Raw genomic sequence first — 23,260 nt, 5'->3', positions numbered from 1 at the left:
AAGTAACTTTACACTGCAGCTTTAGCAGCAGGACTAAATGGGGCATCCAGAACAGCTGAAGACGACACTGGGTGCAAATGATGGATGAAATCATAACTCCATTTTTTCACTCATCCTGGACTAAGCATGCTTCTTGGACAAGGACACAATGACCATGCCTCCCCCTTGCTGTTCCTAGCACTGGGAAATAAAATCTTGCTTGAAATTCTCACTGTCCCCTGATTGCTGGATCACTTTCAATTAAACAGAGAGGAAAACATGTTTCTGATGTAATTCATGAACAGCAAAAGGTCTTTGCCCTGCCACAAGAAAGTCAACTCCCGTGCAAGATGAGAAAAGCAAAAAAATGTAGAATAATCAGTGATTATAAAGCACAAGAACATCTTGGAAGTGAGTTTTGGTGGAGGAAGATGATGGCCAAACACAGAGCATGCCTCAACACTCAAATACTAGGAAATGCATTGTCCCTTGCATGTCCAATGATGGGGCTTGTGAGAGCCCTCAGACCCAGAGGCAGCATATTCCACCTCCTGCCAAGGTGCTACATCTCCTGCTGACAGGATTCGTACTCTGCCTCACACAGTTTTATCATCTTGACATATCTGATCCTCCAATTTTTTCTCTCTTTATGTTTTTCTACTCCTCAACTTCTGCTTCACTAATAAGGTCATTAAGTATGGCAATATAATCAGCATCCAATTTTCCTCAGGGGATGGAGAGGGAAAAGGGAAGGATCCTACATGACAAATGATATCATTTCATTTAATGTACGGCAGGCAGGTACCCAAATACCATATCTGTGGGCTTGTCATAGCAACACATTAGCAGAACAAAATGAAGTGGAAGGGCTGCCTTTATCTTCTCTGTCCATAAGCCTGAAAGATCCCAAAACTAAGGGGGAAAAGACAAGTAGAAGGTTTTCCTCAGAGAGGAAAACGATGGCAAAAACAGATGGCAAGAGGGACATAAAAAAACTCACAAATAGCTACAAGATCTGGAAAGATCAAGTAAGCAATGGACTGCAGAAGAAGTTTCTGAACTCTTGTGTCCACTGTGAAAAGCTGGAGATGTTGGCATGTCTCTCATGCACCAGGCTATTGCCAGAGGATGGGACAGTGCCTGAAGTCAGCAATGAGCTGTTTCCCAAGGGCTGCAAGACCACTTCTTACCAAGAGAGATATTGCCAGAAATGTTCTTGCTCAAGAATATATCCTGTTTCTACTACAATTCTGCTAATACAGTCACAGGATATTGTTAGCAGTAGCACACTAGTAGAACGACTGCTACTCTACTATATTGCTACTGGAGGCACATCACATGGAGACTGTGCCTTAATGGGCACAAGGCCACATGTTCCAGCCAACTCTGCAAAAATTCTACACAAGAGAATGCACATGCCCTCTGTCCAGCACTAATTCACTATGTTATTCATCCATGAGACCACTCAGTCAAACCCAAGCACTGCCCAAATGGCAGACAATTTAAATCATGTTGTCCCAGTGACAACCTTAACATAAAAATCCCTGTACGTACACCACAAGTACACCAACAAAGCATTTGCTTTGTCTTCCTCAGAGTGTGGAGCATGAATTACGGGAGCAGAGTCAGACCCAGATGGCCTGTGCAATGGAAAGGAAAACAGACTCTCATTAAAATGTTGCCTTCCCCTCTGCTTCCAGGATGGGTCAGCAAAATTTCTCCAAAACTAGGAGATCCTTTTTCAGTCTGGCAGATGCATTCAAGGGAGAAATTCAGCTAGAAGACTTTCTGATTAATCTGTCACTGGCCTTTGTTGCTTTTGGGACAGCACATCAGGACACTGTGTTTCCCTGGGAGATGAAGAACTCATAACTGTGCCTCCTGTATTTAACATATGTTTTTCAAATACAGCTATAAAATTTATCTTTCACAAAAGGGCCTTGGTAACAATAGAAACATGTTTTTCATAATTTTTTACCCTACCAGTTTTTTCTCCAAAACATGCATTCTCTTACACTTCTACTATGCAATAAGGTGTCTCACTTCCACAAAGTGACCAAATCAAAACACAGAATGACAGGGAGAACATTTAATTATGAGCCCGTTACTTTTTAAGACCTGGATGGAAAGCAACATCAATTTTCTGAAAAATATTGTAACGCATAAAAAATATGGTCATTTCTGAGTTGTTTAAAAAACAACTTGTATATTTAAACTTTACATTAAAAAAAGGTCCACATATAGGTAAATATAATGATTTGAGAATCTCAAATCAGGATACTAAATTTCACCACAGAACATCTTGCTGTTGCCAAGATAAAAGGCAATGAGGATCAGCATGTCTACATTAAGCTCTGACAGTGTAATAACATAACATCTATGTTGGAAATAACTAAGTAAAAGAAAGGAGGAATAATGTGACTTTTCTAAGTCACAGGTATAAAATTATGCCATCATTTCTCCATAGGGACTAGGGGACAAAACCAAAACATTGGGTGATTCCATATTTACAAACAAGTATCCAAGGAAAAAAGGGCACGGTTTCTTCATCACCAGTCTAATTTTCTTCATCACCAGTCTAACTTTCTTCATCAAAAGTTTGCAATACCTAAGAAAATAATGCCAAAAATTAATGGTATTTTTTGAAGCAGAATGGCCTCCAAATGAGTTTAGAAACTTCTGCCATACCAAACTCATTCATTTTAATATGGTATTCTAGGAATAAGAGTATGCTCAGAAAATCCTGACAATATAATTTCTTTTTAACTAGAAAGCATAACTAAATGTTCCAATGAAAACTCTTAATCAAAAATCATTAATTAAATGTTTTGAATGAACTTAATACGAATAATAAAGACAAAAAAACCCCCAACTTGTGCATGTTCCCTATTTCTGATTGCAAACTGGAAAAATACTTAGCCAGTTTAAATCTAAAGACTTGATCCAGTCAATGTATGTTAAGTCCAGCATCATCTGTGATATAATAGAATTTTTCTGAAATTAATTAGGAGATTTTTAAAGGTACCAATAACCATTAGATAAGTAATTTCAGCTTTGAAAAACCTCATTAATGATAAATACATGGAATGAAGATATCACAGCAAATTAAAAATTATGTGAGTCTTTCAGGGTGGGGTTTTTTAAAGTATTCCTGATCTAATATCCGTATCTCTTAAGTCTGAAACAGTATTAAATCCTTTTGAAAGCATGTTCATTTTCAATATTTAAAGCAGTTGAGCACTTCAGCTCTGATCTAACAAAACAGTTAAGAACATAAGTATATAACTGTAGAATTAAGCATGTGCATATTTTCAGTATTAGAGGCTTAATCTGTCATTTTTCCTCATGGTCTGTTAAACAGAGAAGAAAAATATATTTCTAAGGGGAAACTACAATAACTGATAAAAGAACTTGGGTAAATATCCACTAGCAGGGAGAACATTTGGTTCTCTGGGTTTTTAAGAAAGAAAAAAAGAAGAAAGAAATTATATTTTTTATGAACTGACTTCCCCTCTCCTGCTTCCTGATATAGGATGCTTTTTTCAGGAATCTTCAACATGTTTCTCTTACCTAATCATTTACTTTTCCTCTCACTTAGCCCACTCCTCAGCTAGATGCAATGCCATCCTTTACTCTCTTCTTCCTGTCATAACACCCTTTTTCCAGTCTCTTGTCCAACACCCTTGGTGCTGCCCATGATCTCTCCTGCCCAGGTCCCAGGGCTGTCCCCTCCTTGCTGCCTCCTTCCTCACAGCCTCTTGCCTCCCAACAATCCAGTTTTGCTCCCTAATGGCCAGGAAGAGTTTCTGTTTTCACCCCACGTTTTCTTCTCTGTTTGAGACTAGCAATAGTTTTACACTCTTTCTTTCCTTTTGGATGTCTCCAAATTTTGTTACTCCTATTCTTCTAGTCCTTACATTTGCCTCTTTCTCTTTCTTCAGCATTTACCTTGAACAAGCAATTTTAGTCCTTGTTCACTTCTGACTGAAGATCATTCCTTTTTCACTTGTTTTATTCTGTCTCAGTCCCTTGATTCAGACTTAATGATGAACTCTTCCTTCTGATCTTTTAATCTTCAAATTCCTTTTCTCTGAGGAACAGCTTTTCTCACCTGCCATTCTGCCACACCTTTTCTGATACCCAGCCAATTGCCCTCTCCATCTCACCTTAGACACTGACTTTCAGCAGACTCTTCCTATAACACACACAACTATTCCATTTCCTCGGAAAGCTCTCTGCTTTCATTACTTTCCTGCTGCCCTGTCCACTTCTGACTCCACACAGTGAATTGTGCACAGCTGGCTTGGTAGCAACGTGGCTGCAGTAATATGAAGTTTAGCGTGAAATGAAAAATTTACTGAAAAGCAGGACAAACAGTCTGACATTTCACCCAGCCTCATCTCCTTTCAATCAATGTCCTCTTCTTGGACAAAGACAGACAACACTATGTCTTATTTTAAAGTCCTTGCCCTCATCGGCCTAAATCTATCGCCTTTAGAGAAGTTGTTCACCCGCTGCATTTCTCACAAGTGCACCTTTGTGTGCCTCTCACTGTTCCCTGTCTTGACTTCACCTTTCTGGCAGCATGCCCGTTTGGCTGAAAAGAGTCTTAATGAATTGAGAATACAAAAAGGGAGCACACAAGTGTAAATAAAGATAGGCAAGACAGGAGGAGAACAAAAGCATTGCCTGGGCACTCCGGCACAAAAACAGGAAGGCAAAAGCCCAGCTGGAGCTAGCAAGGGACATTAAGGTTAAAAAGAGACTATTCTACCAGAATGCTATTTGCAAGAGGAAGGTCAGGAAAGATGTGAGTCTGCTGATGAATGGGGAAGAGACAAGTAACAGGCATCAAAGAAGAGCTGAACCACTCATTGTCCTTTCTTACAAGTCTTCGTAGACAAAGCCTGTTCCCAAGTCCCAGCAAACATCAGCCCCATGCAGAACACACAGGGCCAGTCAACAGCAAAGCAGCAATGAGTTAGAGACTACTCAGAGACAAACAGGTATGTTCAGATCCACCAGCCCAGGCAGGTTTCACCAAGGATCTGACAGAGATGACTGATGTGACCGTGAAGCTGTTGTCAATCAGCTGTGAGAAATGAAGGTCAGAGGGCGAGCTGCCTGATGACAAGGAAAAAGCTAACATTATTCCCATCTTTATGGAAGGGCAAGCAATGCAATGAAGGGCATCCAGGGAATAATTAGTGGGTCAGCATCACCTCAGCCCCAGGTGAATATCCTCTTCTAATCCATCGCTGAAGACAGGAGAAGATGACTAGCAAGAACACCCAGCATGAATTTTTCAAGGGAAAATTGTGCTAGACTTCCTCTCTCGCTTCCATGAAGGAAGAGTCTGAAGAGAGAGCAGTAGAGGTGCACTGTAATTTGACTTGTGATACTGTCTCCCCTTTTAAGCTGAAGAAATACAGATGGGATGGACCCACTGGCTGCAAACTGACTGGACTGGCAGGCTCCATGGCTTGACATGCTCCATGGTGACCAGGAACAGCAGGGACACACACCCTTGGACACCTTCATCCATGGCCTGTGCTGAGACAGAAGTTACCATGGACAAACACGCAGGACACATCAGGTTGCAAGGGAAGGCAGGAGTAGATGGGTGGAACAGCCACGGTGTCCTCAGTTTCCCTACTGTCCAGTGCCTGAAAAGGCTGCTTCCATAAACACAAAGGGGAAAAAAAATCCCTGTATATTTTATGCAGAGTTTCAAAACAACTGTCTTGCTAATGTGAAGAGGGTTCACACAGCTCTTTTAGAAACACAGCTCTTTTTTTCCTTGGGATTTATGCTCATGAGCCAAGCTGGCAGATGCAGATCTCATAAGCCCAGGTGATGAAGCAGACCCCAAGAGACCATGAGTTTCAGCAGGTTAAAAATCATTAATGTTTCTATTACTTGTTTGATTAGATGATTAAAATTTCCCACCAAGTGTGTTTCCAGAGATGTGAACTCGGAAAAAGAGGATTCCTCTGAGATAAAAGGTTTATGTTTTGGTTTGTTTGGGGTTGTTTTGTTTTTGCCATTCAAATTGAACTCAGTTGCTCTTCTTTTTTAGCTGACATGCTTTCTTGCTTTAATCCAGTGGGGCTTTTTTCCCCTATAGCTGTGTCTTGGTTTTTTGCACCTCTAAGAAAACACAGCAAATTTAATAGCTCTGTGAGGCTTATGCATATTGTTATTCTTGTGACTGCATTATCACTGGCATTTAATGAAAATGTATCCCCCATATTTTGTTAGCCAAACATGCAACTGCTTTTAACCTGCAATAACAGCATAAGCCCATTAAGAGATGCTTCCCATTATGCCACCATATTACTTTACAGATTTCACATTTTTTAGTGGAATAAAAAGTTTAATTGCTCCTCAATTTTAGGAATAACAGTGCTTAACATCTTGCATTAGATTCCTGCCTCATCTTTTGCTGTTTCACTCTGTGTCTATTAAACCTTCCTTGCAGTTAAAATTCCTTTTGTGCAGATAGATTCTGTCATGTGTAATGGCAGGAATAAAAGTAAATATATTTAGTGAAGTGTAACATGAAGAACAAGGCAAATTAAACAAGAAAATGAATCATAATCAGTGCTTCTATGCTGGCTATGTAAGGCTCAAAAAAAAGTGAACAAACTCTTTCTTTCTGTCAGATTTCTTTATTTCACAAGATTTCTGCCCATTTTGCAGAAAGAGAAGTACAGATATTCATTATTTCAATGTAGTGATGAAAATCTGTGGCATAAGACGTATTTATGGCTGCAATGAGGTCTGTCCAAGCTAGGGAGACATTAAAATTTCACTAAGAGGTGTGAGTTCATGGAGAAATACCAAGAACCCACTGAAAAGTTAATCCATATGTAAAATGCGTGTATCCACCTCTAGCCAAGCAAAGAGGTAAAAACATTTTCCTAAAGATTTTATCCTCCTGTTTGGTTGACCTCTGGAATTCACGCTGCCCCACCAGCTGGGCAGTGAAGCATTGGCATTCCTGCTCCAGGACCTTTTCCAGGTGGAGCAAGGGTACAGTTTGCAGACAGCTTGCTGGTGCAACAGGGAGAAGGACTCCTATCTCTTTGCAATCCCTTCCTGCTCTCTGCCTCATGGTCTTGTCACATCTGGTACTTGTCACAAAATCACAGAATCACAAAATCATAGAATCACAAAATCACAGAATCATTTAGGTTGGAAAAGGCCTACAAGATCAGGTCCAATCTTTGCTCAATCTCCAGCTTGTGAACTAGACCATGGTACTAAATGCCATGTCCAGTCATTTCTTGAACCCCTCCCTGTAGGGTGACACTAAGGACCAAGAGATAACACTAAGAAAATAAAACATCCAGAATTTTTGCTGCACTAGAGTCCTCCACTTTTTAGCTGGTGCTAAAAAGCCAGATGAGAGCAGGATGCATTGAGGGCTGAAGTAGGTGGCAAGGCCAATCTTCAATACCCTCTCTCATAAAAGCATTCTTTGAAGTGAGATTTCTGTCACATTTAAAAGCCAAGATGAACCTGCTCCCCAAAACTAAATTACAACTTTCCCTTCCTGCTCTGCAAAAGTTATTACAGTGTCATCTAATGATATTATTCAGCTGATGTTTCTAAAATACATAGAATAAATACTTGTTTCATTTCTATTGTTTTCCCTTTCATAGCAAGAAATAAGACAGTCTTATTGAACCTGGGAAAAAAAAAAGCTGTACAGAGCTTCTGTAGGACAAATTGTGAAAGAATCTCAGAAACACACCCATGAAAATGAGGGCATTTGACTTATTAGAGAAAATTAGTTTGACAGTCCAAAATGTTTGCATTCTCTAACTTCTGAACAGATTCTCAAGCAAATTCTTTGGAATTGATTTTAATGCAACTTTCTAACTCTAAAGCTGCAGTAACACACAGAGCTGGGAACTGTATTTTTAGTTAATGGTGTATAACATTTTCAATCATAAGATCAAGTTTTAGGTTGCTCATAGCATGTAGGCTCATTGTTTTCATAGAAAATTTCCAGCTGTGTAGTTTTTAAGAATGAAGCTGGGGCACTCACAGCGTTTTGTTCGGTTGTTTGGGTTTTCTTTAAGTAACTAAATTGTAGCTATTGTGTCGTTGTGTTTGAGCATGTTTGCATTCAGGAGCTGAGATACGAGGTGCAGTGAAGGAGGTATGATTTCCCAGGCTCAGACCATTTTATTCTGCTATGTGAAAATACATCCAACGCACCTGAAGTTTTAAGCTGCTCTAAGAGGTTGATCTGTTATGCGCCACCAGCAAAACTGGTCACAGGCTCCACCTTTCATGCACTCTTTTTTAATGACGTCCCAGGTAAGCTCTGGCTTCAGCACCAAAAATCAGTGCTGGCAAACTTGTATCTCTCTCCTATTTGTCACATTCATATGGTCTCAGAGGTGTCCTTGCCCAAGAGCAGAAAACAGAACAAGTGCAAAGCTGAGAACTGGATGTGAAGGAAAGAGACCTGGCAGGTACCGCATTGGCTGAAAGAAGACCACAGGAAAGCCAGAGGAGAGGGATCATAGAGTGGAAGAGACAAGGATGGATAAAAGACAGCCACTGGAAAACTTGGAATCCCAGGCCTGGAGAGAGAGCCCACAGTTGCTAGGTCTTTGTTTTCCGGTAAATATGTGGAAAAATTCCATGTCTGTTTTTCAGGTGGCTGGGTTGATAAAGAACTGCTTTCAGTGTTACCCATTAAGCCATTACTTCAAGTGAGAGGTCTCTGCCAGGATATAATGGTCTTAGCTTTCCTCACAGCCACTTAAAAATCACTCCATCCTTAGAAATGCCTGTATTTTCCTTAATTGTTTGTGGAGAGGTTTGTTCTCTTTTTTTTTTCCCTGAAGAAACTTGTATTAAGCAAAGCCATATTAAAAGTGCAAATCAAGTGCTCAGAAACAAGAAGATTCCTACATTAATGTTATTTGAGCAAATGTAACTTTTATGTTTTTGTGCAATGCTAGACAAGTTTCTCAAATCAGATTTTCCAGACATGTTCACTAATTGGGCATTTCTCATCGTCTGGATGCTTTCTTTCCTCAAAGCAATTCAAGCAGGGATGCAATAAGTCACAGCAGTGGAAATTGTTCATTGAATATACCAAGTTCAATTTAAAAAATGTAAGTATCCTAATGCACTATTTCCCTGAAATATTTGCCCAGACTTAAAGTCTGATTAACACACACACACACACAAAAAAAAAAAAAAAAAAAAAAAAAAAAAAGTGTAAAGCAGTTTTCAGACTAATCTGGCCCACGTGTAAATTTTAGAGACGTTTGAAAACATATCCAAAAAAGTTAATGGTTATGCTGCCGAGGTGGGAAATTTCTGAATACAGAAAGTTCAAGAGCAAAATTATTGTAAGAATGTTTACAATAATGTCCCTAATATCTGCTCTCTTTCTAAACTAGGTTTTTAATTCCATTGGTAAGACAGAGTTAAGAAAATAATATATAGTGGGATCAATCAGAAAGAAACGGGATGTAGGCCTGAGTGACAAGGAGGCTTGATGCCATGGCAGACCTCCCCCAGCCACAGGGGTGACAACACTGTCAGCATGATAGTCAGCACATATGACAGCTCTTTGGTGGGAATGTCCTATTTACAGGAACAGAAAAATAGCTATTTGCATGTTGCAGAACTTAACTAGATATAGGAAATTAAACATTGGCTTACCTAAATGTGAGTTATCCAACAACAAAAAAAAAAATTATTAAAGGCTGTTGCAGTTATTGGTGCTCTGAAAGAATTTAGTGCCAACACTGCATGTTCTAAAGCCACAGACGTTTTCAAAAGAAAACAACGGGGATACACTTCAAAACTTAATTAGAGGGGAATGTACCACAGATCCTGCCAGTCTATATAAAAATCAAGAATTTATAAAAATATCTTAAATGGTTACGGATTTCAAAGAACTGAGTACTTTTTCACTTTCAGAATACTAAATAGAAGTTAATTCCTACAAGAAGGTATTCTCCATGTAAGAGATTAAAATGTAGCAGTTAGATCTCATAGTTTCCAAATTAATACGAAAACCGCAGTTTCCTCTTGCACTTCACTCTCATTAAAAATCCTTTAGCAGATCTATAAATTAAAAAATCATAGTGGTGCATCTTACGATACACAAGCTTTTGTAAAATAATATTAGATTCTTATTTTGTATACAGAAAAAGGAAATAAATGAACTCCTGGGTAATATCCCTGGAACATTAGCAGTATGAATGGTGCTGGAGCATAATTAGATTTGCAGAAACTCTCTCCTCTGAACATCCATAGACTATGCTATTTAGGTCTAGTTTTGAAAACTGTAATTAAACAGTCAGAAAACTACTGGAAAAGAAACAAAATAACCAGCCACATAAAAGTCACAGGGAGAAAACAAACAAACAAGCCCCTGGTTGATCATTTAAGTTCCTTAATGAGTTCTGGTAATTCTACTAAGTTACAGAAGCCAGGAAAGAACCTGAGCAGCAACTCCCTTCCTTTCAAACTTTAACGACTCTATTACGCTTCAAAAAACCAAATCACTGCTCAGCTTACTGAAATAACATTTTTCTCCTGTATGCATTCTTGTCAGATAAATCTATAGCTAATAATTCCTCTCTGCTTGCTCGTTTATCCATACTGAAACACAGGAGAAACACAATTCCCAGAGCCCCTTTGCCAGCCTGGAAAGGATTTTCGGGGGCTGGGAGTTTATAGTTGGGCTACAGCATGGCATCCATAGAGCAAGGAATGCTGTTCTGATCCATCACCTCTGGCAACGATGGCCGGCACAGGGCTGGAAGAGCCACCAGGTTTGTGGAGAGCTAGTGGAACTCGGAGCCGACGGCATCCCTGTAGCCCACCACACTGGCGAGCTGGACAGAGCCACTGGGCCTGAGGGGACCTGTGATGCCCAGCATCTCAGGGTCAGAAACAAGCCCTTTTTAAAGGACAAGACAGACGGCCACCTCCTTTTCCAACATATTCATCCATCTCTCCCTGCTCCCAGCATGCCACTTACACGGCTGGAAGCAGGTGGAAATTATTCACGGTTGCCTGCTGGGGATTCCCTCGGCAAATGTAACGCTGGATTAGAGAGCTCACGAGTTGTCTTCCCGGGGGCTCCGGGGCCAGGGAGCACCGCTAGCAGGCACTGCCAAAATACACCTGGCGTCAGCTTAGAGCTCTTGAGGGAGACTTTCTAATTGCCGTAAATTAGCCGCCACTACCTGGCGGACAGCAGAGAATCAAGGAACTTTGACTTGTTGCTGTCATTCCGCCCTCTCCCAGATGCTGCAAAGGACATCTCAACTTTGCCAGGTGTTGGGACAGCTGGCCAAGTGAGCAAGGAGCAGAGGCTCCCTCCAGGCACAGCCAGTCAGGCCAGGGGGACGGGGTGAGGAGGGGCACCAGACGCGTTATCATCCCTGCTCTGCATCATCTTACTGCTGGGAGACCTTGTGTCGCTGCTAATCTGAATTTAATCTGCCTTTTCTGTTTGAATGCAGGGCCACAGCCACACTCAGTTCACAGCCTCAGTCAGTGGTCTTTAACAGTGTTGTGCACAACCAAAATGGCAGAAAAAATCAGCCAGCACAAATCTTCATATAAATATGGCAGGAGGAAAAAAAAAAAGCCCAAATCAACATAACAAATTTACAGGTAAATATGCACATGACTGAATTCTGCCTTTTGTCTCACAGCCACACCTCTGAAATGGGATAAAAGGACAATTTATCAATCCTGCACTTCATAAACACTGACTGAGGTTCATGAGTAAACCCAGGCTGAATTGGATATAACACGTCCCTGTGGCTTGGAGAAATGTAGACGATTGAGCCCATGATTTTGGTACAGCTCTGGCTGCAAGCTGATGGAATATCATTGTTTCTACACCTCCAATCTATAGAGCTGCATTGGACTAAAATTTAAAGGTTCTTACTCCTGACTCTGAACAAAGAGAAATCTGGTTTTCACAAGGATCATGATCTGGGAGCTCCCGTTGATTTTAATCAGTGGTTAGCAATTCTGGAAAAAATCCTTAGGTAGTGGGGTTTGTTCTACTGTTCAGGCAGTCAGACCATCAGCTCCCTTCCCCTGTTTGTAGAAATTTTTAAAATAAGTTATTCATGGAGAAATACTAAGAAATGCTAAGAAAATGAAAGACAATTTGGGTATTAGTTTTTCATGATATACATGAGATTTTTGTTATGTGCTTTGTTAGCTGTTTATCAACCTACCAATCCTCACCCCTAAGGGAAAAAAAAAAAAAAACAAACCAAATAAGAAAAGACCAAAATCAGAGGACAGTGGCATAAAGGTCTCCAATCTCCTTGACTCTTTTCAGAAATGAAAGTATTTACTCACAGAGGACATATAACAGGAGATTCTGGTTGCTTTCCATGGTAGAAAAGAGGCATATTACATCACCTATTTCTCACAGTCACCTGTAGTCACAGAAATGCATTGATCCCTTAGAGTGGGGAGGGGACCCACAGACAGATTTTCCATCTGCGTCAAGTGGCCCCACAGCTCATGGCCAGACCTTGCTACTGCCCTTCCTCCCTACAGAAGCAGCCTGTACATCATGGCATTTCCCAAATAGCCTATCCTCACAATTATCCTAATCCTTACAACTAAAAAAAAAAAAAAAAAAAAAAAAAAAGGCAACAGAAACACCTTAAAAGTGGAAATTGAGCACAGAACCCACCTTTTCTTAGTCTTTTCTAGACAGAGACTCAATGCTTCACAAGGAAAATCAGAAAAAAGTCATGAAAAGCTTTTGGTGGTAAAACTATTCTGATCTTTTGGAGCTTGAGTAACTGAGAGAGGTTAGCAACACCTTTTCAAGACCTTTAAAGAAAGATGTAATTATGGCAAAAAGCTAGTATTGTATCTTATAATCTTTCATTAAGTTATTCTGAATGCACTGTAGGGTGACTTTAAAGAGAACCGAAATATCTATTACCATAATACAGAATACTGGTAAGTAACTCCTGTGACAGAAAAGCCTATGTATTTGGGAAAGAACTGTGAAAGCAGTGAAAAGCTTCACTTTTCCAAATTAACTCTGATCTCCAGATTTTGATACTGAATTTTTGAGTCATTATGTTTGAATAATATAAAGAGCTTGGTATATAATATACTGCTTTAGATTAGGTTTATCAAGTGTCTAATAAAGCAGGATGTTCATCTCTTTTGTCTTCTGGGTGAGGACTCTTTTATTATAGTGTAGTATCTTTTGTTTTAATGCTGCTCTGCAGTGGATTGCCAGCTCATTAATTTTTCTGCTATAACACCCAAATCCCTTTGCTGATCAGTGTGCTGAATGATTGATTCCCTGCTCCCAGACTAATTTTTTACATTGGACTGCATTTACCATCTGGTAGATAAATCATCCAAAACACCCAAATTCGGAGCCTGGTTCCAGTGATCCTCTTTGTTTGTTCAGTCAGCAGCATGAATATCACTTGCAAATGTGGAGGTTGTGTTCTCTCACCTGGATAACTGCTCCATATTGCAGACACGGGTTTTAACAAAGAGCATTGAGACAACAATAAACCTCTCCTCATCAACAAAACAAAACAAAACAAAACAAAACAAAACAAAACAAAACAAAACAAAATTTTTTTAAAGGTATCTGTTCCTCATGTTTTCTAGCCAAAATTTTTGTTTCATCCCTTTCATAGTCAGCTTTTCACATGAAGAAGAGTATTGCTTACAGCACAGAAGCAATTTTGCACATTCCAAACACATTTAACTATTTTCACAAAGACATCCTTTGTAGGTGTAAACACCTGCACAAGTGAAGAAAAGGACATCCTTTGCAGTTAGAGAAGAAATTCTATGAAATAGCTTGCCTTCCCAGCCCATGTGTTATATGAGAAAACAATTCTATAACCTCAACAGGAGCCTGCCTCTTTTATTTTCACTTTTATAACCCTGAAATGATACTTCCATAAAATTATACTCCCAATCAAGACAGCAAGAAAGAACTCTGCCTCACAGAATTGTCTCGGCAAAATTCTGGGAGAGGTGAAGGATGAAGAAAAAGCTGTGGGAGTGAGATGATGCTTCAGGAAAAAAACCTTTTATCTGCCCACTGCACGTGGCAATACTGCTGGGGAGGGGACAGGGCACCCCTTTCTTTAGCCTAAGGATCTTTTACTGCTCTTTGCTGCTCTGGAGAACCCATTTGGCACAACACACTGACCTCTGTCTCTCCCAGAGGGATCAGGCAAAGGCAGCACACAATCAGAGTCAATACTAATTAGCAAAATGTAAACATTTCATTAGATCAATGCTTCCCTGAATTTTTAAAGCAACAAACTGCTATCCAGCCACGATTTTTTATCAAACTTTCTACGGAAATACTTGTTGAAAGCACTGTTTTAGCTGTCTCCAACAAGCTAAAGACTTCATGGCTTGTTCACGTGTTTTATGGACACCCTTAAGGAATTAAAGCTTGTATTTTCAAAAATACTCATTCATGTTGAATGCCTAGACTATTCTGGACACTTTCAGCACATGCACAAACCCCTTGAACTATCCCGTCTCTCAAGGTTTTGTGTTGCTTTGGCTAAGAAACCTGTTCAGTTCAAAATTTTAGAGGAAATAGAGCCACTTCTGCAAATGATGTTTATCCAAACCCTCATTCTTTGTAGTTATATGTGAAGGGTCTCTGAATAGGAAAGAAAGCAAGTAAATCTCTTGTGAGGTACAACAAACTCCTCCATACACTTCAGGCTTAAGCAACAGGACACTTTGTCACCCACTGCTGAAATATGTGTTTTTTATGAGGTTTTCTACAGACAAGCAGATGTGACAGCATGTTTTCATCGGGGGCTGTGTCCCTTCTTCCCTCACCACCTGCAGTGCTCTCATCAGTTAATAACTGACACTAGTTAAAATGCTTCCTAAAGCAGCATTTTTTTGTCAGCCACAGGTGAACACTGACATGTGTCAGACTCCTGAAGCTGGGTAGAAAAGTGTCAGTCTGGGAAATAGTCAGGGATGAATCTAGGATAAAGCAATTTGAGCCCCCATAGACGTGCATTTTGAGTTCCCCTTGAACACAGTATGGTGATCAAGGGAAGATTAACAAGAGTTTGCACAGATCCAACCCTCTGGCTTGCCTGACTGCCCCCATTCACCCCATCTGCTTCCACATGGATCCCATGAGACTGGTGTGAGGCACAGGAGATGCCCCAGGGCCTTTCCTTGAGGAGCACGGCTGTTGCCTGCCAGAAAGCCAGGCAACTGGAATGAGGCTGCCTACAGCTTTACAGCCAGGCAGAGCCAGATTTCAGGAAGTTTTGGCCTCCAGACAAGACCTGAGAAGAACCATTTTGTGTCCTGAACAGTCTTTTGTCTGTTTGTTGACCTTGTACCTGTTCTCTTCTTTGGCTGCTCTCCATGGGATGGTCCACGCATCTTACAAAAGTACAGAGAGTTTTGTACCTATTTAAGTTACATAGGAGCACGTGGAGGTCTCAGTCTGGTAGGAAAATGTGGGGAAGACCCAGTACCCACCAAGACAAGTCAGATCACTTCAGAAAAATTACTGACACTTTTGCCTTGTTCCAAATTTTCTTCCTTTAATTTTTACATGTTTTCCTGCTGGTCTTAATTAACACTCTTTTTGAACCATAGATGACGATCCTGCCAGCTTGAACACAGTTACATAATGTAGGTGTTTCAAGACTGTAACTGCAACTGAATTTATTTCTATAATACAAAATCAAAAGAGAGGTATTACAAGTGTTTAGTTTTATTCTAAACCAGATCCCTTAAACACTGTTCCTGTAACACATAATCTATTACCAGAAAAGTCCTGCCTTTTCAGTCCTTAGAAACTGTCTACTGTAATGAGAATTTAAATTATCCTAAAATGAATCCCGATTTCCTAGTCAAACACTGCCTCCTCGCAATCCACACTATGACCAGTGAGGCAGTTTTAGAGCAACTTAAAAGAAATTGAATACTGATATCAGTGTAACATTAAATTGCTCTCTTAAATGGAGAAATTCACATCAATAGATATGCAAATGCATGCAGAGCCTGATCTGTCTACCAGCTCCCAGCCAGCCAGGTCTGGGGAGGTAACCAGGTCAGCGAGAACTGAAGTTTTTCAGGTACTCTTGTAGCAAAGACTTTCACTGGCATCTTGCTCCACAGAACACAGAAGTTGTTCCCTGGCAAGAATCTTGAAGAGAAAAAAAGTCCTGGAAATTTTTTCTCGTTTAAAATAAACAAACAAATAGTAAAATATATGACCCATAAATCCCTCAACTAATGGCACCACTAGATACTGTCCTAATAATACAAGATTAAAGAATTCTGCTTTCACGTCCCCCTGAAGCCATCTGTGAACTGAATTAGAACCAAGGATACATTGTAGCTGTTCATCAAGACAAATAAACAGATTGGAAACTTTAATTTCATCAGATCACAGTTTTGACTGCTGAATTTACTCCTAATCAGATTTCCTCTTCAACTTCTTATCCTTTTGTGGAAGAAAAATAATATACAAAGAAGACCAAGAAAAATTTATTATCAACTTATTTAGTGAAAAAAGCTCTGCATTACACACTTAGGAGCTCCACAAAATACAGCTCCACTCTCCCACATTCTCTCTTTTTCTTCCTCTATTTATCTGTATTTCTATATTGTTAGAATTTCAAGATGATCTAGGAATAAACTACAGCAATTAGAAGGGACAATTTAGTTTACAGCACAGTATTTAATTATCATTTTCTTATTCTCTAAAGCTAGTTTTGCGATAGAACAATTTTTTTAAAAAGTGCTTCTACAAAGAATGTCCTTGGTCTTTGGTTCTCCTGAGCATTACAGTCAGTTTAGAAAAAGCCAGGCTTCTACCTCAATAACACCAACATATCCCCTATCTCCACCCTTGTTCCACAGCACCTGTAAGGACTTAGTGAGGAGGATATGCAGGAGTCTTGAGTCAGAAGAATAGATCCTTTTCAACATTCCTGATGCTCAGCATTGCTTCTTCCACAAATGTCACAGCTACTGTTATCCTGGGAACTATTACCACCGTCTGCTTTGTGGACACTCACCAGTCTGACCACAGGCTGGAGAAGTCACAAGTGCTTTCAGCTGATGGATCAATGGTGGAATGTAATGACCTCTTTAGAGGAAAAGGGTACAGACTCCTGTCAATATCAGTGGGATTCTCTGCATTTATATCTCTCTACCCAAAACTCTTGGCCACAGCTTCTTTTTTTTCCAAGTCCAAGTAAATATTAACTCTCCCCTTTATCCAGTCTACTGTCAACTCTAGAAGAAAACTGACAAGATATAAGTATAAAATATTTATCCTTGCATCAACAGGAAGAAAAGGACCAGATTGCTTGTTTTCCCCTTAATAGGAATTATCAGAGAGATCTTGGTATGGAAAGAATGTTTCGTTAGTGGTATTTTCCACAACAAACACAGCTTCTTTTTTCCTCTTTCAAAAAACCAATAAAGAAATTGGATTCAATCCAATCCCCTCAGTCAAGGCTCAATTGCTCCATCACACTAGCAGTTCCCACTAGTGACAATGATGGAGTGACACCTGTTACAAGATGATTTTCTGCTATTCTGACACTTTCAATTCTACTTTAATTACCTTTTGGCTCTTTAATCAGCATAAAAATCTCTACTGCAAGGACATTTCATGTCTAGGCAATTACACTAAAGGGAAACAAATACATGTATGCTACTGTCCAAGTTTTAATTTCTCTTTTTAATAATTGTTTTTACTTTTTACTTATAGTTGATTTATATTCATGCCTTATGATAGTTTCTCAAAGTGACATGTAACGTGAATGAGTTCAGATCATTTACTTCAGAAGTGCGATTGGCACAAACACATATCACATTTTATTTGGCTTGACTGTTATAATTCATTTACAGGAACATAACTCATAGTACCTTAGATAAAATAACCAATTATTCTAGCCCCATCTACCATTTCAGATCAAGTGTAACTATTCAAACACAAAACGACCTGTAATCCTTAAAATATGATAATTTACCTGAACCTGTATCTCTCTTACATTCCTTGCTCTTAATGTTCTCACCAACATGGCTGTGTATCTTTAGCACAAATTGGTTTTGCTCTGTGTAACTTAGAATAATATACCAAAAAAAACCTTCATCCACTTAATTTGAGCAAAAAGCACAAAGGGTATGTCTGTTCTAGCTGATAAGCACAGATGAAAGCCAGTCTTGAGGCCACATCTCATTCTGGTTCACAGAGCCCCCACTGAGCCCAGGCAGAAACCACGGCTGAGCTCCAGAGACCAGCAGTGCCTGAGGTTTATATCCTCCAAAATCCACGGTCACATCTGCCACGTGGACTGGGCCAAGGGAACTACATGCTTGTGTTCACTCTCCCTTGTTACAGCAGGGACAGCCTGGATCCAAGCCTCAGACAACACAATAGTTTAGAGTGAGAAATAGTGCACATAGAACTCATTTTGGCCAACTCACAATTATCTTAAGGCTTCACCTCAAGTGTAGACATACCAGATATGAGTAGTCTTAGACTTCATCTTATCCTAAGGAAAAACAGCTACAACAGCACCATAACAAGTCCAGCAACAGTAAGCCTGGGGGATTGCTACTACAGGATCTGGAGGACAGACATGAAGGTATCTAAGAAAGTAATGGAAACAGATGCAGACATATTTGCATTTAAACAGCATCTCATCTTGCTCATTTAATCCTCAATAAGCTATCTTGAAACAACTTTATCTTTACTCACTTCACTCAGAGGGATCTTAGAAAAGCAGGGGCAATACACAGTCTGTGAAACTCATAGGTGGTGCACAGAACTGTCCCTAGTCAAGCCTATTTTATCACATGAGGGAACAGCACACAGAGGGGCTTACAGCACAAGCATATCCCTGTTAATTAAAATCCCAGGTGTACACATCCATACCAGTGCACTGACAATATTTCCTGTTGAGTCTGTGTACCTTCCACCTAAATTTGCAGCATTAGGTCAGTTACTACAAGCCCTGTGGCTCCACAGGTGACCAGAGCATGTCTCACACCAGAGATTCAACCAGATTAAAACTGAAGCTGATGATGCCCATGCAGTTTGTGTCACCATTGGATTAGGAGCTCAGGAAGGAACTACGTGTTGTACTTACCTTCACACAGGGGATGCCCAGTAACCCCCTGTAGTTCACAGCCCCCTTAGGAAGGACACAGCTATCCCAGAGCCTGAGCACAGCAATGCTGTGACTGTCCAGCACATGGACAGTCAGGGAATATTGGAAATGTTACAGAAGAAGACTACAGGTAGTGCTGGGAATAGTATAAACTCTCTAAAACACCAGCCTAGGACTCTCTTCTCCAGAAAGAAATACCTATTTTGTTTTTACCCCATTCTGGGTAAAACAGGGTTATTTTATTTCATTAGCTTAGCAAAGTATGGATTGACAGATGAACAAACACACACGAGTCCACATTGTCAATTAACTCCAGATACATCTTAATTCTCTGTTTCCTGCTCTAATCACTTTATCAAATGTTCTTCCCTTGGCCAGGGATGATGCAATTATATCATAATTTAACAAAAGGCCAAGCTGCAATGCATGTGCCAAAGGAGCAGAATCAAGGCTGAAAAAGCCATCTTAATGTTCCTGTTGTCTGCCTGTGTCCTCCACCTTGCAATGTTCTTTTGTTACAGCAAACTCTTTCTTAGGCAGCATATTCTGTAACAATAAAGGAGAGGACTTCAGCATTTCTGAAAACAAATAACAAATAAATAAAGGTAGCTATATAATCTAACAATGATAAAATGTTACCAGCCCAGGAACCACCTCAAGAAATGCAAAAAACCTGTTAAGGCAGCAGGTCAGACTGATGCACATATTAAACTTGCAAAACAGCAGAAGAAAGGAGAAGCATTTTGCTTCTTTAAATATGGAAAGCAATTTAGAGAGCCCAGTCATTTGAAGAAGTAGTAGTAGTAGTGTTCTCAAGTTTAACTTTCAGTATAAACAGCAATGTATGTGGTAGCAGTCTACTGAGAAGGGTGCTAATGCCAACATCTGGCCCCAAGTGTAAATACAGGAAACTCATCTTTTTCAGGGAGTAGCTCCTTCAGTAAAAGTTAATGAAGCTGTGCAAAGGTAAGTGAGGGGAAAATCTGACCTAGATATTGTGTGTTGATGTTAGTTCTTTCAAAATAAAGTTGAGTACTGAAACCCTGCCATTTTGCATGAAACAGTTAACACAGAGCAGAATCTGGCTACTGCATTTAAAACAAAATTTTCTTTCCATATTTTTGGAGTCACCCTGAAAAGAGTGCCTGCCACAAGTACGTATATAGCACATACATTTACTTGTGCCTATTTTTAGTAGAACTGAACCACGCTGAATGCCTTCAATATAGCATACGGTTTTCTAATTGCAGGCTGGAAAGCCCTCTTTCTGTGTCGGTTTCTAAATAATGATATCCCTGTGTTCCACATCATCTTAGAAACTTCCTCATACATTTCAGCAGCCTTCCATATTGAATCTCACTGATTTATGCTCATGCCATGGTCTAATGACCCACATGTCTCTGATGGGTAAGCCGCTAACGCCAGTGACACATTAACCTATTAACCTCTCTTTAAAAATAACCATCATATTCCTACAAACAGAAAGAAAAGTCAGGCAGCAGCAGCAAAACAGTAGCACTGGGGTATCACACAGTAACACAGTGTGTATCTAAACTGGGTAAAATGAAGAGGAGCATTTCAAGAACGTGTAGCAGATTTATTATATTGCAAGACCGTTTTGCCACAGTTTGCTGGTCTGCGAATTTGATAGCCTGCTTTAGCAGCATTATCCGTATTGTAGAATGTAATTGGGAGGAAGATCACTCTTCCGTTCACTCATGGCTTGAAATCCCTGGTATAGTTTGGGGACCTCACCCTGGAAGGTACCGGGAGTTCCTTTCAACACATAAATTGCCTCCCAATCCCGCTGAAGACAATGGGAGAGGGGGGCTCTGCGCACAGGGCGAGAAACCTTCATCACCTTGGAGAAGGCACTTTGCACAGCTCTCGCTGGCGATTCGTGCAGTGGAATAAACCTATCATTTTAAAAGGCAGGAGGAGGCATGCACAGCCATTTTTCAGAGAAAAAAAATTTCTCTTTTCTAAATACTAGTTTTAGAAGACAAACAGATCTTTCGAAAAACCTGTAAACTTTAGATGTGTTTACTTTGTTCTACTTCAAAACCATCATATCCCCGAAGATCTAAGAAAACGTGCTGCTGTCATGCCAAACCACATTGCAATCTTACAATACCAGCATATAATTATGCATATTATGTATAAATCATGCAACCAAAGCAGGGAAACCCCCCAAAAAAGCTTATTCTGAGCACATCACGGGGCATTTTGCTGCCTACACCTCATCCAGAGTGCATTTATACACCAGCCGGCAGACGGACGGGCGGAGAGGCTGCCCCCGGCTCTGGGCTGCTCACAGCAAGAGTGAGACCCGAGAAACAGCCCGTGTGAGCCACCGGGGGCTGCGCTCAGGGCTCGCACCCTCCGCTGGGCACGGGGCAGGGGGGAGGCCGGCGGAGGAGGGGGCGGGATGCGGGATGCGGGATGCGGGATGCGGGCAGCCCCCGGGGCGCACCTGCCGGCACCGCGGGGAGCGACAGGAGCCGAGAGGCGGCGGCAAAGCCTTTCCCTTCAGCGGGGACAGCTCGGAGAGGGGACTCCCCGCTCACGGGAGAGGGGCATCTCCCGCGGGCCGGGGAGCCGCAGCCGGGGCCGGGGCGGGCGCCGCTCCTTTGTTTTCCGCCGCCCGCAGCGCCAGGGCGGGCCGGGCCGGGCCGGGCGGAGCAGGGGCCGCGCTCAGCCCTCCCTCCCTCATTCCCTGCCTCCCTCTCTCCCTCCACGTGCACGCGTGGGCACCCGCGGGGCGGGAGCGGCGGGGCATTACCTGAGCAGTTGATGCCTTTCCCCTTGGCGCCGCCCTGGCACTCGGAGCCGGGCAGGGGGTGGGAGGCGCGGCCGGCGGGCAGCGCGGAGAGGGCGAGCACCAGGAGGGCCGAGGTGTAGCAGAGCGCCAGCGGGGGTCCCGCCCGCAGCAGCGGCCGGGCGGCGGCCGGGCTCTCTCCCAGCATGGCGAGGGGCGGCCGAGGAGCGGCGCCGGCGGCAAGGGGATGGCGGCGACGGGCCCGCAGCATCAGCCGGAGCCCGCGGCGCCGCCCGGGCGGGACCCTCCTTTCTCCGCCGCGCCGGAGCGCACCTTCAGCATCCCCGCCGCACGGAGCCGCTGCTGCCGCCGCCCGGGCAGGGCTGGGCTGGGCTGGGGCTGGGGCTGTCCCCGTCCCCGTCCCCGCCGGGGCCGCGCTCGCTCCGCGCCCGCCCGTCCGCCCGCGGAGCCGCCTCGCCCCGGCCGCGCTCCTTTGTGCGCCGCGCCCGGCAGCGCCGCCGCTCCCTCCGCCCGCAACAAAGGGAGCGCAGCCCAGAGGAGGCTGCTACCGCCGCCGCCGCGCAGGGGGAGGAGGAGGAGGAGGGAGAGAGAGAGAGAGAGAGAGAGAAGGGGGAGGAAGCACACGTGATGGCAGCCCCCTCCCCCGGGAGCGGAGGGGAGGTGAGGGGTTTCTCCTCGCCCGGAGAGCGGCGGCAGCGCCGCCTTCACGGCGGGGAGCGGGTCCCGGCCGGGCCGGCAGCGTGAGGGGACAGCAGCCAGGGGTGAAGGGAGCAGAGAGGGTCCCCAGGGCCGCCGAGGAGGGAGGACCGCTGGCACAGCCCTTGTCGCTGTCCGGGATGGTTTTTTATTATTCACTAATGAGCCGGCGTGAGTGGGGTTGGGAAAGAAATCTCTTTCTAATCTCTTCTATTAATTCTAAGGGCTGTGTTTAATTTTTCCCGAACGGAAGTCCAGCACGTATAGCGGGAGCATTTGCACCAGTCCGGGTAAATTAATGTGGTTTTGGTGAAGGCAGTGAGTTTAGTTAAAGAGCCCTTTTACTGTCTACGTGTTTTCCAGTCCCTTACACTGAGACACTTCAGAGGTCAAGAGCACTGCACAGGCAGAAGGTACCAGCCACAAATCTTGAGTGCAGATGCTCAGCATGTATCCATGTGGCTGAAAGCTTTGTGTACAGCAGTGACTGTTTGTACATAGGGAAAACACAAGGCAGTGCTTTACATTCATTGAGATTTTTTTCCTGTCTCAGTTACCATGCTTCATGCGAGTTTTTTAATCCACTGTGCAAACCATTTGTTTTGTCAGGAAC

The 23,260-nt window shown here is 42.3% G+C and overlaps 1 protein-coding gene across 1 annotated transcript in view; it reads right to left on the bottom strand.

Annotated features, from left to right (window-relative positions):
- TMEFF1 (transmembrane protein with EGF like and two follistatin like domains 1) overlaps window positions 1–22,201 on the bottom strand; it is a gene marked incomplete at its 5' end in the record, with an annotated part of 112,626 nt that extends 90,425 nt beyond the window's left edge. The window contains one exon of the mRNA XM_083879360.1: window positions 21,955–22,201. Coding sequence (XP_083735486.1) covers window positions 21,955–22,201 — 247 coding nt within the window. The remainder of the gene's footprint in view (window positions 1–21,954) is intronic.
- Window positions 22,202–23,260: the final 1,059 nt, after the last annotated feature.

Source organism: Zosterops lateralis (genome assembly GCF_965231275.1).
Source record: "Zosterops lateralis genome assembly, chromosome: 1".
NCBI lineage: Eukaryota > Metazoa > Chordata > Aves > Passeriformes > Zosteropidae > Zosterops > Zosterops lateralis.
This window is presented reverse-complemented; position numbering and strand designations above follow the sequence as displayed.